Source organism: Rhamphochromis sp. 'chilingali' (assembly GCF_963969265.1).
Source record: "Rhamphochromis sp. 'chilingali' genome assembly, chromosome: 19".
Taxonomy (NCBI): domain Eukaryota; kingdom Metazoa; phylum Chordata; class Actinopteri; order Cichliformes; family Cichlidae; genus Rhamphochromis; species Rhamphochromis sp. 'chilingali'.
This window is the reverse complement of record NC_137946.1, coordinates 13150829-13167774: the sequence shown is the minus strand read 5'-3', so window position 1 is coordinate 13167774 and position 16946 is coordinate 13150829. Positions and strand designations below refer to the sequence as shown.

At 41.8% G+C, this 16946-nt stretch overlaps 4 protein-coding genes across 4 annotated transcripts in view; 1 reads left to right on the top strand and 3 right to left on the bottom strand.

The window, feature by feature from the left end:
- Window positions 1–1421: 1421 nt before the first annotated feature.
- LOC308386851 (cobalamin binding intrinsic factor-like) lies at window positions 1422–2436 on the top strand. Its single transcript, XM_080866657.1, has 4 exons — window positions 1422–1512; window positions 1596–1731; window positions 1875–2008; window positions 2348–2436. The coding sequence occupies exons 1-4, from the start codon at window positions 1431–1433 to the stop codon at window positions 2419–2421; spliced, it is 426 nt and encodes a 141-aa protein (XP_080722783.1). The 5' UTR covers window positions 1422–1430; the 3' UTR covers window positions 2422–2436.
- A 207-nt stretch (window positions 2437–2643) lies between these two features.
- LOC308387128 (inactive serine protease PAMR1) lies at window positions 2644–4894 on the bottom strand (the record flags this gene model as incomplete). Its single annotated transcript, XM_080867026.1, has 5 exons — window positions 2644–3762; window positions 3930–4130; window positions 4223–4390; window positions 4492–4656; window positions 4795–4894. 5 exons carry the CDS (start codon window positions 4892–4894, stop codon window positions 3749–3751), a joined length of 648 nt encoding a protein of 215 aa, XP_080723152.1. The 3' UTR covers window positions 2644–3748.
- A 2881-nt stretch (window positions 4895–7775) lies between these two features.
- hinfp (histone H4 transcription factor) lies at window positions 7776–11900 on the bottom strand. The gene is made up of 9 exons (XM_080867704.1): window positions 11487–11900; window positions 10898–11124; window positions 10276–10387; window positions 9991–10143; window positions 9827–9904; window positions 9179–9299; window positions 8934–9072; window positions 8721–8845; window positions 7776–8649 (listed from the first exon to the last, which is right to left on the bottom strand). Exons 1-9 carry the CDS (start codon window positions 11641–11643, stop codon window positions 8283–8285), a joined length of 1479 nt encoding a protein of 492 aa, XP_080723830.1. The 5' UTR covers window positions 11644–11900; the 3' UTR covers window positions 7776–8282.
- Window positions 11901–12672: 772 nt separating this feature from the next.
- Window positions 12673–16946, bottom strand: part of dpagt1 (dolichyl-phosphate (UDP-N-acetylglucosamine) N-acetylglucosaminephosphotransferase 1 (GlcNAc-1-P transferase)) — a 4474-nt gene continuing 200 nt past the window's right edge. The window contains exons 1-9 of the mRNA XM_080867549.1: window positions 16678–16946; window positions 16446–16566; window positions 16148–16361; window positions 15913–16059; window positions 15738–15822; window positions 15433–15621; window positions 15245–15332; window positions 13754–13909; window positions 12673–13655 (exon numbers count right to left, since the gene is read on the bottom strand). The exon at window positions 16678–16946 is cut by the window's right edge and continues 200 nt beyond it. Coding sequence (XP_080723675.1) covers window positions 13590–13655; window positions 13754–13909; window positions 15245–15332; window positions 15433–15621; window positions 15738–15822; window positions 15913–16059; window positions 16148–16361; window positions 16446–16566; window positions 16678–16832 — 1221 coding nt within the window. The 5' untranslated portion in view covers window positions 16833–16946 and the 3' untranslated portion in view covers window positions 12673–13589. The remainder of the gene's footprint in view (window positions 13656–13753; window positions 13910–15244; window positions 15333–15432; window positions 15622–15737; window positions 15823–15912; window positions 16060–16147; window positions 16362–16445; window positions 16567–16677) is intronic.

Genomic DNA, 16946 nt, shown 5'->3' with positions numbered 1-16946 from the left:
CCGCCGTTATCCTCTCGCCGGTTAGTGCGTCTGTGTGGTGCGCACGCCGGTCTGGGATGCAGGGCGTTGCTGGCAAGATGCTAGTGGAGGAAACAGTGTTTTGTTTTTTTGACAGATCAAATCGTCATCCCGACCTGGTGTTTTTTAATGAATTGGAAATAAAACCTGTGAACAATAATCGACAGCAGGGCTGATCGATAATAAGCACATTTCCGAAACATTTTAAGAATACTGGGGGGATTTAAAGCTGGGACACTGAACTTAAACTGGGAACTCATAAACAGTTAATTGAATATATTCATATCGCTGTGACTGCTAGAGCCTTCTTGATTAAATTGGCCTCTGTGACCGCAATTTAAACATGTTTTTGTGCTGATTTCTGCTCTGTGGTTATTTGGGGCTGTCTCTTGCTGGGGTAACGTACAATATACAGCCTGTATATGCATAGATGTGCTAAGTGTATACATCCAATGCTGATACATATGATAAAGTCTGGCTCCATCGCTGTAAACATGAGGCCCCTCTGTCTCTTTAAAGGCCGCACCTGCGCAGCTGCCTGGTGCTGATGCTGCAGTGCCCGGGTTATTTTCGGTAAAACAGACGGGGTTACTCGCGTTCAAGCGGGCCCTACATGCCTTACATCACCCCTGAGAGGAAATCAAAACCATTTTTAGCCAATCGCACCTGCCTCTTAATCAGACTAACTTAAAACGAGCTCTCACTCTCTGGTGGCCAGACGAGCAATTTCAGCAAACCAGCCTATTACTCTCTTTCTCAGCCAGACTCATTTTGCTAAGAGGAGGGACCATATTGTTTTTTTCAGACGGTAAGGTTTAGACCTAAATCAGCAGGTTTAAACTTTGGTTCTTTTAATTGAATTCTCTGTAGATCATCCTTGGTGTGATGGGGGATAAGTCAGTTCACAAAATAAAGGTGAACCTGCCGTTTTTAGTTCTATATTGATGTTTTGTGCCCCCATAACCAGGTTCGTCTGATAAGACTTGGGTCACATTTAGTTCACTTACATTTATTATTCTACTGTCAAGATTAAAAAAAAGAAAAAAGAAAGAAAAATTTGTTTGCGTAACATAATATTTGTCTTTAGGGAAAGAGATATTCTCCCACCCATCTGAAAGAAAAACCCACAGCCACAGGACAGATCATGAATCATCTAGTGTAACCTCCGAGATAACAGTGTTTCTGTATTTATAAAGCACACATTAACCATCACTGATTGTCACATAAAAGCACTTCTGTGTTAGTTTTAAGTTTCAGGATGTGAATGTGAATGTTTAACCTCAACAAAGGTATGTGAGAGTGCCTCGTGACTTTCTGGGACTGGAGTTTGCTTACAAATGTGGGTTAGGCATGCTATAAGTAGTGAGGTGATGTGGTGTTAGACACACATCTGAGATAGAAGATCGCTCGACATGGCACTAAGGACATCAGCTCTGCTCTCTGTGGGCTTTTTCCTCCTGCTGACACGTGGCGCTCTTACAGACACAGATGAAGGTAAATTTTACAGAAGCTTTGATCTTTTGTAGACGTGCATCATAAATTGTATCACATGTGAATTGCTTTGCGTGCACAATCAGGATCCCTCTCTATCAAACTGTCTGTGGAGAACGAGCAGTCTAACGAGCCTCTCAAGTCCTACTCCAGCAGTGTAGTAAAGGGAGGTGTGCTGCTGGGAGCTCTGAGGAGACTGCACGATGCACAGCACGACTTTAAGTAAGTCCACCCATGACATCCCCTTTAATATAACTGTCTAGCATGCTTTATTGCTAAAAAGGAGCCCCGGCTGATTCTCTTACATATTTAAGCTGAGGGTGACCCATTTCTGCTCTTAAAGCCCTGACTGTTTGTGTTGCCAGGTTCACAGTGAAGGAGGACCCAAACTTTGGCCTGTTCTTGGAGAGTGTGAATGGAGTGGCTGGAAATAAGGATGAGAAGACATACTGGGAGATCCTGTCTGAAAGCTCTGGAGAATTCGACAGACTGGATGTAGGTGAGTGTCATCCCCAGAGCTTCACCTCAGCATATCTGAGGACGACTTAATGAGCCATAATGAGACAGGAGATTGGGTTGTCTTTTTCAATTACTGCCTCCTACAGCTATTGAAAAATTATCTGCTCTGACAACATTTGTGCGTGTTTATCTTTTATAGAAGGAGAAGGTGGTGATACTACACATTAATAGTGATTTATCTATTAAAGCATGTTTTTTTGTCTTTTAGAGAAAGGATGCTACGCCCCATTGTTATTTATATTGCTGTTGTTTCTGTTATAATGCTCTGTCAGGCTGTATGTGTGTAAATATCAGTGTTTGTCATCTAAACGTCGTACAGGGATCGGCTGCTACATGCCCAAAGCGGATGAGCACATCGTCTTGAGGTACACCACCTGGAGTCCTCAACAGTGATGCATGCTGAGCAGTAACTCCTCAGGATCACAAGTGGAAGGGAATCAGTCCTAAATCTCACACTTGTGATGCACTTTGTGACAAAACAGCGACATCTAGTGGTTTAACCTGTAATGTCGCTTATTAAAGGCAGTGAAAGGAAAAAAAACCCCACATTTTGAGTCTGTTTTTCGGTTTCAAAATGAAATCGATTTTAGTTGAGTAAAAAAAAGACAGAGGAAAAAAAATTCTGAAGTCTTTTAATGTGATTTTAAAATATATAAAACATATAAGCCATTAAATGGGAGCAGAGGTCAAAACTTATTAAATATTTTGTCATATATCTTTTGAAAATCTTTGATTAGTGACTTGCTTTCTCCACACTACTTCTTACCATTTTTTAATTTGGAACTATATCAAGTGTCACAGGCCTGCCTGGAAGCCTAATGCTCAGTAGTTGTTTTGTGAGGAGCGATGGGATGATGGACACGGGGGATGACTGATAATATAATCCAATCAGAATATTATTAGTGCCATCTGTAAAGCTCTGCTTCAGGTCTGCATGGCTCAGAAATCATCGCTTTAAATGTTAAACCTTTGATTTCAAAGACATGAGTAGTTTTTAATTCATTTCACATTCATACAATTGGCTTGTGATATACATTTCTCAATAAATAACTTGAAAATAAAAGTACACACAGCATGACACCTAAAGTATAAATGCTGTTAACAGTTCTACACCACTCTCTCTGTTAACTCTGACCCCTGAACAAACATCTTATAACAAGATTAAGGTCTCAGCTCCTTCCACGACAGATGGGCTGAGAGGAGACGCAAGATGCCAATCTCTTTGGCTTCACTTCCCTCTTTCCTTGTTTCTCTGATTCCCATCCTTATCTGAGGAAAGTAAACATGTGCATGTGTTTGCAGACATCCAAGCTAAATATAGTATGAGATTGAGATATATAAAGCCCAAAAAATCAGCCAAAGTCGCTTTCTATTTCAAATAATTGCTGAACTTGAATCTAATCTAAACCTCTCAGGTGCCTTTCACTAAATTTGTCCTCCCTTTTGTTTTCTGACCCTCTCGCCGCTTTGCATCCTAAAGAGTGACTTAACACTGGCGTGCCAGAAGGATTTGTTCTTGCCATGTAATCCTTTACATACAGAAAGCAGGCAGACAGGCTTGGAGTGTGTGCCGGAGAGATTAAATTATTGTCCTTAAACACCCAGATTTGTTCTTAAAATTGGATGAAGCAGCAGAAATGCAGCGTGACTCTTTGGTCTACAGCCGGTCTGTGTCTCCTCTTTGTCTGCAGCCTTGTTACACTGTAAGCATCTCTGTGTTTTAGCCTGCAGACACTTGAAAAAAACAAAACAAAAAAAACAAAGCAGATATCATTCCTGAAAGAAGGATAGCAAATTCATGTGTAGAGCAATATTCAAATGTATTTGTACACAGACAGCACCGCAACATGCTCATTCTGCTTTGCATTTGTCCTGACAATGTGGAGGTGGAAGCAACTCACCACACGAGAAAGCGCAGTCACAAATGCAAGGGACACATTGTGCAAAGAACCGTTTCCAGCCGGTCTCCTTCTTCCTGCAGTTGTCTATCTGAGAGCAGCCTCGTTTGGGTGGGCCGAAGTAGCTCTTACCCACGCAGGTGGAGTTGCATGTCCCACTCAGTTCACGCTCGCTGATTTCAATCTGCCCCTGCTTACACATTCCTAAAAGGCAGGTCAAAGAGCGTAAATGTTGATACTGGGTCAGAAAACCTATTGTTGTTGTTGTTGTTTTGTTGCGGTTTGTGTGGACTCACGTAGGCAGATAGGTTTTGGAGTCCAGAGGCCATTAGGCTGACATGATCTGGTAGAGTTTCCAATAAGCCTGAATCCTGAGCGGCAGGTGTACCTCACCACAGATCCCACCCACCAGTCATTACCATACACTGCTCCATTGTAGTCCACATCTGGCCTTCCACAGTTCACTGACACACAGAGAAAAGGAAATGCAGGAAATACAAAGCACAAGACGAAGGTATTTTTAACAAGTGACCTTTTGTTTCTTCGCTCTGATTCTGTGTCTTACCTCTGCACAAGGATTTGTAGCCGAGCCAGCAGCAGCTAGAGTCTCCACAGCGATCTCTCCTCAGCTCCCGGTGCCGCGCTTTACAACCTCCTAAACAAAGCGGGGCTGACCCAGACCAGTATGTGTCATCTATGAAATTCGGCTGGGAAATCGATTCGATCTCACCTGAAGAAGAAAAATACTAAATCATTGGCTTCTTAATACGCAAGGATTGGACAAACATTCATGTATGCCATGACTTAGTAACCAGAAAGTTAGTGAAGAATAGCATTACAGTGTCAGAAAAGGAGAGCTTACCACTACCTTCCAGCTCTCCATTCCACTCAGGAAACTGAGATGTCCCTCTGTGGATGGACCCAAACAACAACAGGAGCAGCAGTATGTAAAATCTCACAGTTCCCATCTCCTGATGAAGTAGTTTTTCTAAAAAAAAATGTTTTAGGTGCACCCAGGAACCAACTAGAAGCATTATACTACGCCATCACTAGACTATGAAGCCATTAGAATCAGTCCCAGGAGAACCGAGTTCACTCACTGGAGGAAGAGGAAGCAGCGAGAGAGAGTTTAAGTAACGCTTCAACTAAGCTCTGTGTGCTGCCTAATCTTCTACAAACAGCTAATGCTGTGCACTGTTTATCATCCTGGGACTCCACTTGGGCAAAGCTGTGTCACGATTTTGACACCTGATTAGAGCTGGGCGATATGAGATTTTTTCATATCACGATATGTTTTTTTCATTTCAGGCGATAACGATATCTATCACGATATAAGCCAAATAACTATATTTGTAAGATTTAAATGTGCCGTTGCTCACAAGTAAAATGTGAAATAATCAGCAGCTTGTTTTTATTTAAATATTTATTTCCCATAATAAGTTCAACAGGGTAGATGTACTTATGGAACATGAGACTTTTTCAGATAAATAAAGGCAAATATTGCAAACTACACAAAAGGCAGCCGCTAAAGCGTTTAAGTTTCAAAATAGAACAAACGAAACAGACTAAATTGTCAATTCCACTTAGAAACAAAGTATTAATTCTAAAAATAAATCTTAGTTTGTTTTACAGAAGAACAGACAAAACTGACTAACTTTTGTCAGTATCAAATAAACTGAGAACTAAAAGGAAATTCTCAATCTCTCCTTGTTGTATAGCTGAGCTTTTCAAACAGTTTTAACAGTTACTTTAGTCTGACAAAAGCCGAATGACGAATTAGCGCTTCCAGTCAGAGACTGAGGCTACGTCCACACGTACACGGGTATTTTTGAAAACTGAGATTTTCCGTTTTCGTTTTAAAAAATAATCCCGTCCACACATAAAGGCAGAAATGAAGGAAAACGCTGCTATGAACATGCCAAAGCAGCAGGTGGCGCTAGATTCCTAACCGTGCCGAAATGTTGGCCAATCAGAAGTCTAGAAGCCTCGGTGGGAAAAAGTAAACAAAGCTGGGGCATAGAAGCAGAACCGAGTCGTATGTGTGGAGGGACAGTAACTGTGTGTATATGTAAGCATTTAAACACTGCAGAGAGTAGAATTAACAGTAACAGTATTGTAGAAATTCATTTCACCGAAACAATAACGTGGCGCACAGTGTGACGCATGCACCAGTTTATTGTATTTCCAGACTTGCTTTCGGCACAATTTACAGTGCACGCTACTCTGTTTTTTGTCAGACTTGAAATAGCCGAAATACCTTCACACTACGGAACTTCTATGGCTCTTCCGTTTGACAATCTCTCCGGCATTGGAACCATCATCTTTTTTCTCTTCGGTCACGCTCGGTTGATTTTTCTAGTCGGCACACTCATTTCCTCCATTACCCCTGGCTACTTCCCAAACAAACACACGTGCGGCTTGGCACTTGTGCTGTACGTAACAAGCCACGCGACGTGACGCTGCGGCTGTGATTGGTTCGGCTCTGCGCTACTTAATTTGGATTGGCTGACCTTTTTTTTTTTTTTCTTTGAGGACAAGAGCGGCGAGGTCTATCGCGATAGCTTAATTTCCCTATCGAGTAAAAGTTATATCGCGATACATATCGTTATCGTTCTATCGCCCAGCTCTACACCTGATCAAAGGTTTTTATAGGTTTAAAGCAGAAGAGGGATGAAAGAACGACCGTCTCCAAATTGATGAGACGAGTGATGGATAACAGAGGTACTTGTACCTTAAACACAGACGCTTTATCCAATGCACATCATTCACATTAGATGGATTAACTAAAATATATGAAATATATATAATTATATAGAATATATTGAGAGAAATATAGAACTTTGTTTTGGTCAGCATGAAAAATTGTAATGGTTTTCTGGGGGTTTTTGTCTTTCTTGTATGAGAAAAGCAGAAAACAAACCTAATGTTGGCCTTGTTGCTTGAAAACAACCTGCTGAAGTTCAAACAAAGAAAAGAAAGATGATTTAAGCGACTTTGAACATAGCATGGTTGTTGGTGCCAGACGGGCTGGTATGAGTTCAACCCTTTTTAGAGTTTACAGAAAATGGTTTGAAAGAGAAAATATCCAGAGAACAGTATTTCTCTGGCTGAAAATGTAACTTTATTATAACCAAGGTATGCAAAAGAGTATCTCTGAATGTACAACTTGACCATCCATGAAGCAGATGGGCTGCAGCAGCAGAAGACCACACTCTGAGCGCCACTCCTGTCTCCTAAGAACAAGAAAAGCAAGCTAAAATTTCACAGGCTCACCAAAATTGAATAACAAAAGATTGAAAAGGCAACGCCTGGTCTGATGAGCCTGGATTTCCATTGTAACGCATCATGTCACAAAGCTTAAGTCATCTCAAACTGGTTTCTTGAACATGCCCTTAAGTCACCAGATCTCAATCCAATAGAACTCTTTTGAGATGTTGCAGGACGGGAGATTCACATCACCGATGTGCGATGACTGTGTGATGCTATCATGTCAAACTCTCAGAGAGATGTTTCGAGCACCTTGTGGAATCTAAGCGACAAATAATTAAGGCAGCTGTGCAGGCAGAAGGGGGTCCAAACTGGTACCAACAAGGTGTAACTAATGATGTGGGTGGTGAATGTGGACGTTAACAATACTACAGAGACAACGTTTAGATTTACAGCTCAGTTGAGTTCAGTCAAGACATTTTAGACGATTGAGATGTCAATTATACAGCCGTGTATATCAGTAACAGAGCTGCAGGAGTGCAGTTAGATTTAGCAGGTGGAGCTAAAACAGATGATGAATGTATGTAATACATAAAGAAAAAAGTTCACTCTTAAAAAAAATATTACAAAACATAAAAAAAATAGACAAAAAGGTTTCACGTGTTTATTCAAGTTTAACTGGGAAAGGTACACACTCTGCGAGATAAGGTGAGCCCTCTTAGCTTTAATCCAGATTCTGTTGAATATTAATGACAACACGATGTCCCATGACTCATGTTCTTAACCTTTAAAGGTTTCAGCTGATGTATCTCTGAATTTGATTGATTGAGAACCCAGCAGGCAGTGCAACATTAGCCTTCAACTGTCTCGACAGATTTTACAGCACGAGACACGAACATCTAACTGAAAACAGTTTAAAATTAAGATGCTACACATTAGCAAATAAACACATAAAAAACAGTTTACTTGCCTAATATAGGCTTACATTCAACATGAATCATAACAGTACGTGTTCCTTAATTCAGATGTTATAATTTAAGTAAAGCAGTTCGCTTTCTGTTCAAATCCAAGCCAGGTTTTTGTAGAAGTTCATGAATTCCAAGAAGAGTGTGACTGTGTACTTTGTGCCTGCTCAGGATGTGCATCAAGTCAAAGCACCTCCATCTCCTGTTGCTGAGCAGCATCCTGGAGCTGCAGCATTACAGACTCCTCTCCTGCCTGTGACAGTCCTCCAGTGAGGACATACAGCATGCCCTCTTCCTGTCCGCCTTCCTCAGCGCCAACTGTCGAGCCTGGCTCGTCGATCCTCTGCTCTTCCAGCAGCACCCCTTTCAATTCCACCTGCACCTCTGCAGGAGCTGCTCCTTCCTGCAGCTCCTGACCTTCCGTCGGCTCGCTGCCGCCGTCCTCCTCCGCTTGCCTGTTTTGTCTTTCTCGCATCAACTGCTCGGTCAGCTCCACGCTCTCGTAGCGAATCAGCTGCAGACGCAAGAAACCATCCTCGTGCTCCTTGTACCTGTCAAGAGCGAATAAAGACTTCAAGCGTTGCAATAGCTATTACTGCAGCTGCTTCACTGCAACACTCACCTGAACCTGGGGTGTCCGGACGGCCACTTAAATTGGTGCTTTTTGTGCAGATGGACAGTTAGGTTGTTGCCCCTGGTGAAACACTGGCCGCACACATGGCACTTGTAGCGAGCTACAAAACTCCCCTGGTTATGGAAATAAAACACAATCATCAATGAAAACATCAAAAATCCCTACTTGAACGCAAGTTTAAACAAACACTTCAAACATCACCTCGTGCTCTCTTTTGTGGTGAATCTTCATGGTGCAAGCGGCTCGAGATGTAAAGCCACAGCCAGGGACGTCACAGTGGAAGGCTGACTCGCTGCTGTGGGTGTCCAGATGTTTGCGCAAGTCGACCAGATTCTTACAGCTGTGAGGTTTTTTGGGTTTTTTTAAAAACGGTGGGAGCAAATGTCATTGTCTGTTTAATAACTTAATCCTGACTTAAATTGGTGAAGTTTCAGGGGTTTGGGTACCTGTACTCGCAGTAGTCACAGCTGTATGGCTTCTCGTTGCTGTGGCGGAACTTGATATGGTTGCGCAGTGAAGAGGGCGACGGGCACGTCATGTCACATAATGGGCATTTGTAGTGGCTCACTGTCCCAATAAAGCAGTGGGGAAATTAAATTTGTCTATATTAAGACTACAGAGTTGTTTGTTGGCAACAGGATTTCTTCACTCACTCACAACAAAGTGCATCACATGCTCAGCAGATCAAAAATAGACACTGTGAAGGACTGTTTTTATTTTTGGTTGCGTCAAGCCAAGAAATAGTTGTGAAATGCTTCATTTTAAAACTGGATGCTCTCACTATGAAGCAGAAAAGATCCAGAAAGATGCTGATTAACTCATCTGGCTCACAGTCCATCACAATTCCCGGGTTATTGTAATGTGTGACATGCAGAAATAAAGTCTTAGTCTTAAACACAATCTGAGTGAAGACCTGGTAGATGAACAATGTGTGAAAGCTTCACCTCCAAGAGTATGGAACAGATTTGCTTCATACTCCAGGAGTATCATTTTTTGTGAATTGTGTATGGATGGACACCTCATCATGGCATAAGCTCATGTGTAAAAAAAAAAAAAAAAAAAAAAAAAAAAAAGCACAATGAAGCATAACTGACCGTGGGTCCTCATGTGGTCCCTCAGAAGTCTTTCTGTTGCAAAACGTTTGGAGCAGTGTGAGCACTGGAACCTCTGACCTATGTGACACGACACAGATTGTTCGATTATTAAAGGTTTTTTTTAACATTACTAAGCTTAATTTCATAAATCTGACAGAATCTACCTTCCATGGCGCTCTGTCGTATGATGTGGTCAAACAGCTTTGTATTGTTGGCATACATCCCCCCACAGCCGGGACATGCCACCACCTTTTCCTGAGTGTGGCTGCGCAGGTGCTCTCGCAGCTTAGGACGGCCTTTAGCAGTCGCTTCACAGTCTGAAAATGACAGGCACAAAACCTGGATTCAAAAGTCTGAAATCCTCAGCTCGACACTGAAAATGTACAGCTGTACAATCTTCACTTAACATTTACAGTTGAAAAAAAAAACAACAAACACTGTAAGCGTACCTTTCCATCCACAGCGGATCGGGATTTCACAGTCTCCTGTAGGTATCTCTATGCACAGGCTGTGCATTTCCACATGGCGATAAAACCACTCAGGGTTTTCATACGGTGGTTGCTTTAACACATGTGCATTAAGAGAGTTACAGAGCCACATGTATTATTAGTTTAACTCTACTACACAGATCATTTAAAAACTCAGAAATACTGGGTTCAGGAACACTAACAGAGATCTGAACACAGTTCACAGTGCCATCCACAAAAGCAGGTTAAAGCTTTGTCATGCAAAGAAAAAGCCATTTATGAACATAATCCAAAACACTGCTGTCTTCTCTGGGCCAAACCTCATTTATAATAGAGTGAAGCAAAGCAGAGACCTTTTCTGATGTCAGACGAATTAACATTTGCAATTCTTTTTGGAAAACATGGATGTCATGTTCTCTGGAGTGAACAGTGGAGAGACTAGCCAGCTTGTTTTCAGGCTTCGGTTCAAAACCCTAGACCTCTCACGTTACGAAGTAGCATTAGTGTCTATAGAACTGGCAGCATAAGATTTGGGAAAGCTCCATCAATGCTCAATGTATCTGCTACTCTCGTCTTTCACCAGCAGCAGATACAGCAAACTTACTTCACATTCCTCCCAAAGGCAGACAAAATTATCTGGGATTTCAGGGATGATGTTGCGATTGTGGTAGGCGATGGAGCAGTTGCCGATTTTTGGATGGGCACTGAGAACCTGCTGACCCAGCTGCTTTAGTTTAGTGTGATAACAGTGAAAGAACACGTGTCGCCGCAACTCTTCAGATCCCTCCACGGAGCAAAAACCACAGTCTCTCCACAGACAGCTTCTCTCCCCTTTGCACAAAAAGTAAAAGAGACTAGATTAGGAGGAATCATCACTTTGGGCAAAGGATCAGTATGACTTATCTATCTGAATGCCTTGTTTATCATCAGGACTTTGGATGCCAGCAAAGTTAAGTAAATTAATCCAATTCAATATCTAGTGGCCAAATGTTATGAATAAGTAGCTGATGGATAAAAACTCTCGTCATTTCTAGTGGTGGTCTAGACGTGCAGTAAGTGAGGCCACACTGGTTAAGGCCTATTGAACCAAATCATTAAAACACGTTCCTGTCCAGCTCCTCACGCTACATCTCCAAAACAAACACCTCAGCTATGGAGGTGCCACACGTACACGAAGCTGCGTTTCACCTCACCCTCTGTTTCTTCTTCCTCCTCCTCCTCTTCCAAAGCACTTAGATGACCCTCCACATGCTTGCAAAAGTTTTCCATCCGATTAAATGATTCCTGGCATGAACCCCACTCACACTCCAGCTTGAGTGCTTTCTTCTGCATTCGCTTGTTAGGAGGCATCTCTCCGAGTCACAACTGGACTAAATGTCAGACGTTTCGCTCCAGGACCGAAGTCGCAAACGCTGTTTGACCATCACCTGACCGCCCAGCAACTAAACTGCTAGCTTACATTAAACAGTCTCCACAGTGTTGCTGAAACACCAGCAGAGAACTGTTTAATAAGCTAAAAGCATAAATTGTTATAAGCTTCACGACAGCGTTAAAAGAGAGCTCGTATTCATCGGACCTGTTCTTCTTCCGTCCACAAACGCGGGCTGTGCAACAACACCGACGTTCCCCTTGAAACAAAGTTTAGTTAAATAGTTCCTACGCAAAAAAAATTCCTTTTTGTATTTACAGTTAACAATTGGAAGATATTTACAATAAATCTTCATTTTTATTGACATTTATTCAAATATTTTACTTAAGTATAAATTTAGGGCATTTATGCTCCTATAATTTTATTTTATACTAGTGGACACTGTGTACATTTTAAAGGCAAAAATATCACCTTACTACACGCTTACAATTATGGAAGACCAGAAGAATTCCACACATCAAAATCAAAGTATTTTGTGCTTTAATCATAAGTTTAGTGATGTCTAATTAAAGATTATGAAAAAGTATTTGGTAAAAGATTTTACTAGCGCACATTTCATTGCACAATTCATTAATAAAGCACAAAATGTTCTGTTTTGAGGTGAGTGACTCTTTGGGTCTTCCATGTCAAACAACCCACAACCTGTTCCCGTTAGGCGTCGCCACAGCGGATCACCTGTCTCAATCTAACCCTAACACTCTCTTCTGTCTCACCAACCCTCTGCATGTCCTCCCTTTCAGCTATTTGTATACAATGGATAAACAGGTAATGCTAAATTTTTGGTAAAATGTCTGCACTTCAATTGTATATTGATTGCTTGTGTTACAATTCAGCATGAGAGAGGTAAAACCACACAAACTGTGACTTGGTCCCATTTCTGAACTATAACGGAAACACTTTAAGCACTATAATTTAGCACACTTTCTCCCAAGTATTAATACAACACAATCTTACATCATCATTTTTCCCGTTTTTATTTGATAATCTGTGCCTTCAATCTCAGTAAACAGTTTTGCACTTGTAATTACATTCCTAAATAAAAAAGTCCAGTGCCAGTTGACTTCACGTTGATGCTCTTTCTGAAACCGTTGGGATGATGCTCAGTCCTAAACAACACGGCTATATATTTGATGAAAGAAAAGCAAAGACGATCAGTTATCTTTAATCGGGATGTGCTTTTTCCACAATCAGGACGTGGTCATGTGACTTCATGACCTCTATTTAATCATCTCCTCACACTTTATTGATGACTACACTCCTTTGATATTTCACTGCTGTTCTTCACAACAATCATTTTGTTGTTGTGACTTTTGTTGAGAGGGAAAAGAAACAACCAAGAAGCACTAAATGAGTTTAATATTCCTACCATAACTGCATTAAAGTGTAAGTAGGCACATTTTCTCTCAACAGCAGGTTAAAGCAGTATGTGAACATGTGAATATTTGACCAGTTTTTAGAGGATTTCTACATTTGCAAGTCAGCGATGTCTGCTACACCGAAGATCAAAACTTGACAGACTTTCTTTTTAAAAACCAAGTATAAAAATATACTTTCAGGTTGAACACGTGGGGTGATTAAGACCCAGTTACATTTCCCTGACTGTAATGACTGAATCCCAGGAGAGCGCTACTGTTGGCATCAAATCATTAGCCGTTCTGCTTGTACATATATATGAAAATGTTGTGGTGAAGTTAAATAAAGCTTTAATCCTTGCTCTGGGTCTTTACTGCAGAAAGAGTCTGAATATGAAAAATGTCAGTGAGGTAGTGGAAACTATTAAAAGGCAAATGAACAGTGAGCCTGTAAAATAGTTCCACAGCAGTATCATATTTTCCTCAGTCAGCACTCCGTCCTCAGTCCCGGTAATCTAGACGTCATAGAAGAGACGGACGAGATGATAACGGATCCCAAAAGCCACTGCGCTGCCCATCACCTGAGTGAGACGCAGAAGGTGATGGTGAGAGGCGAGTCAAACATTTTATGGCTGACAATATTCAGGCATATGTGGATACTGCAGGTGCTCTGTTATACCTGTATGACGAGCATGATGACTGTGAGAGTTCTCTCGTGGACGGGTCCGAGTACTTTCAGCACCAGGTTTATTAAGGTCATGTTGTTGCACTCAATAAAATCACCATCCCCCTCATGGCCTCTGCGCACCTCGAGCAGCTTTAATAACTCTGCCACCTGTTGAGGATTAAAGGTTTTATTGTTATCAGCCAGTAAACACAGCCCGACGCATGCTAGTGGTCTGCCTCAGCTGTGTGTGTGTGTGTGCGCGTTCATACATGATATCCAAACTTGTGAGTTATTATCAACTTCTCCAATTTTTTTAATTAAGCAAATTAATGTATTGGATTAATTCATCTGATTTTCAGGTTGATACATATGGTTCATTGTCATTTTTTTATGTTGCATGTAACCTGTCCCATGGGCATAATTATTATGTGCCAAATCTAGGTGTGCTGCGATGTGCGGTACAACCTGTATGCAGTGCTGTGAAAAACTAGATACTCCCTGTGATTCATTACATCGTAGAACTACTTTTAATTGTTTTCTGTATGGCTTTATCAGTCAGTCACATTAATGTAGAAGAATTCTGGCCCACTCTTATTGCTTGTTGCTTTATCTTTTTTTTTCTAGGTTAGATTTGCTGCTGTTCTTGGGATCATTTGGGTCATGCAACAGAACAGACAGCTAAATGTGGCCTCACATTTGGCTCTAGTACACTTTGGTATACAGAGGCATTCATGGCTGACTGAATGACTTCACCGTTACCGTGCGTGACACTTGGAGGGATATCATGCACAGCCATATTTGGCCATATTGCTGGGTTTTTTTTATTATTATTTCTCTGAAAACTGTATTATGTGATCACGGATTGAATCTGTTGGAACGCGTGAGAAGACTAACTGTAGAATGATGGACTTCAATTGTTTGGAAATGACTTTATAGCCCATCTCAGACTGATGGGCAGCAACAATTGCTTCTCTGCCATTAATGCTTATATCTTTCTCTCATTGGCGTTTTGTTAACAAGCATCTGAATGCTTCACACCAGCAAACTGCCAACACGTCTGCTTTTATAGAGGCGCTCACACTTGATGATGAACAATTAATCAAGCGCATTTGATCAGCAGCACCTGGCTGCTATTTACCCTGTTATTTTTTTTTATGGAAGCAGTCAGTGCAGTGAGTATTTTACGGGACTCTGTCATACAGTGTATGAGAAAATGTGTTCTGCGTCACAACCAAATAATGCGTCTGGGTTTTAATAACGGACGCTGACAGCGCGAGGCAATTGGAGCAGAAACAATCAGCTTCATTGCCCAAAGCAATTAGATAATTATATTCATAAAGATTTCCTCATTTCATCTTATCAAAAGTCTGGATTTGGTGCTTTCCTCTTTGAGTTGTGATGGGACAAGACCAGCAGCTGACATGATTTACAGCTTAATTGAGGAGAATTTCTATTAAAGCATGGGAATACTCAAACAGAGAAAACGCAAAAGAAAAGCTTTACCGTCAAAATGAGGTGGCCTAACTTAGAGAGGTCCTTTGTTTTGAATTTAGAGTAGCTCATCCCCAGCTTGCCATTTTCTGGGTTCAACCTTTAGTTAGAAGGAGCATTGGAAGAAAGAAAAAGTTGAGCAATACACATATCAACAGGGTATAATCGTATATAAATGATGTTCATAATCAGGCAGTCACCTCGGGAGCCGGTGCCTGGGACAGGGGATTATGTGAAACAGCTGTGGTACGGAGTAGACAAAGTTAACCACTTGAGGAATGAAGAACAGCAGCATTGTTTTGCTGAAGTGTCCCAGGATGCCGACTACAGCAAAGGTCATCCCAGCAAAGTAGCAGAAAGTATCTCCCACAAACACAGATGAAGGGTACCTGTGACAAAACAGATTACAATCACCATGCTAGAGGGGGACTTGCACATATAGCTCTTTGTTTTTGATTGCAGAAAATATATGTTAACTTTCCCGAGTTTGGTAGACTTATCTTACCAGTTGTGGTACATAAGCGCTAATGTGGTGAAGAAGAACGGTATCATGAAGTAGAGGGAGAAAACGTGGTCATCGCGGTAATCTCCTAATAATAAGAAGAAAGTGCAAAGAACCACATGTTACACAAAATATGTCCAGCTTCTGCACCCGTGTGACGGGAAACGAAAATGCATACCGCTGAGCTCCAGAAGGTTAAATATGATGATGGAGCCCGAGATAAACAGAGCTTGGCCTGATTCGATCCCGTTGATGCCTGCTAGGATGTTGATGGCGTTTGTGCAGAATACAGCAAGCATTCCCATGTAGACATAGTACAGGATGCCTGCAGAAGAAATGACGAAACACCATTTAAAGGAAGACTTCAAAGCAGTGAATCCAGACAAAGAACAGCGGACAACCACACAACTCACCCAAATCCAAGTGCAGTCCGAGCAGTGCTCTGAAGGGCTTGGGCACCACTATGACAGTGTTGCCAAAGTTGGTAAAATAGACCATGAGCAGTGGCAAGGAAGCCATGGTGGGAAGCAAGAGCTTGTGTCTCCACCGGAGGTTGAGCACATCATCGGCAAAACCAAGGAAGATCATGCAACAGATGGCTAGAAGTGCACCGATGAGCTGTACAAACTGGCAAAAACAACGCACACAAAGGTCAGACGTGAGGTTCAGACTGGAAAGAAACACGGGGTCATTGCACATCAGTGTACTCACCTCATCATGTGGGAAGCCCATGCACTGATCTCCAACAAAGCAGCTGAGGAAAGGCACTGGGATGAAACAGAAAAGGATGATGAGGAAGACAGTCCCACTGATGACTCCTTGAGACTCTGGACTGTAAAGAAAGGGGAGTGAAAAGGAAAACAATTTATTATCATATTTTACTGAATATGTCATTTAAGCTGAAAGCCGTGTAGCTAAAAGGACAGACAGGGAGACGACTCACACTTCCTTTTTGGATGTTTTGTTTAGATCCACTCCGTATAATCTGGCTGATATGAAATGATCTTTGAAAGCCGGAATGAGTTTCAGTGTGGCCAAGCAGCCGAGCACAGACATGAAGCAGTTGATGACCAGCGGAAGGACGGGTATGGGTGACATTATTTCGGGCTTTTTGGCGAATTGGTTTCTGCCAGATCGAAATCACGTTTGTAGCTATTGTGACGCCGCTTCCCTGCGGGCGGGCGACGGATTGGCTCTGACTGTGATCACCGA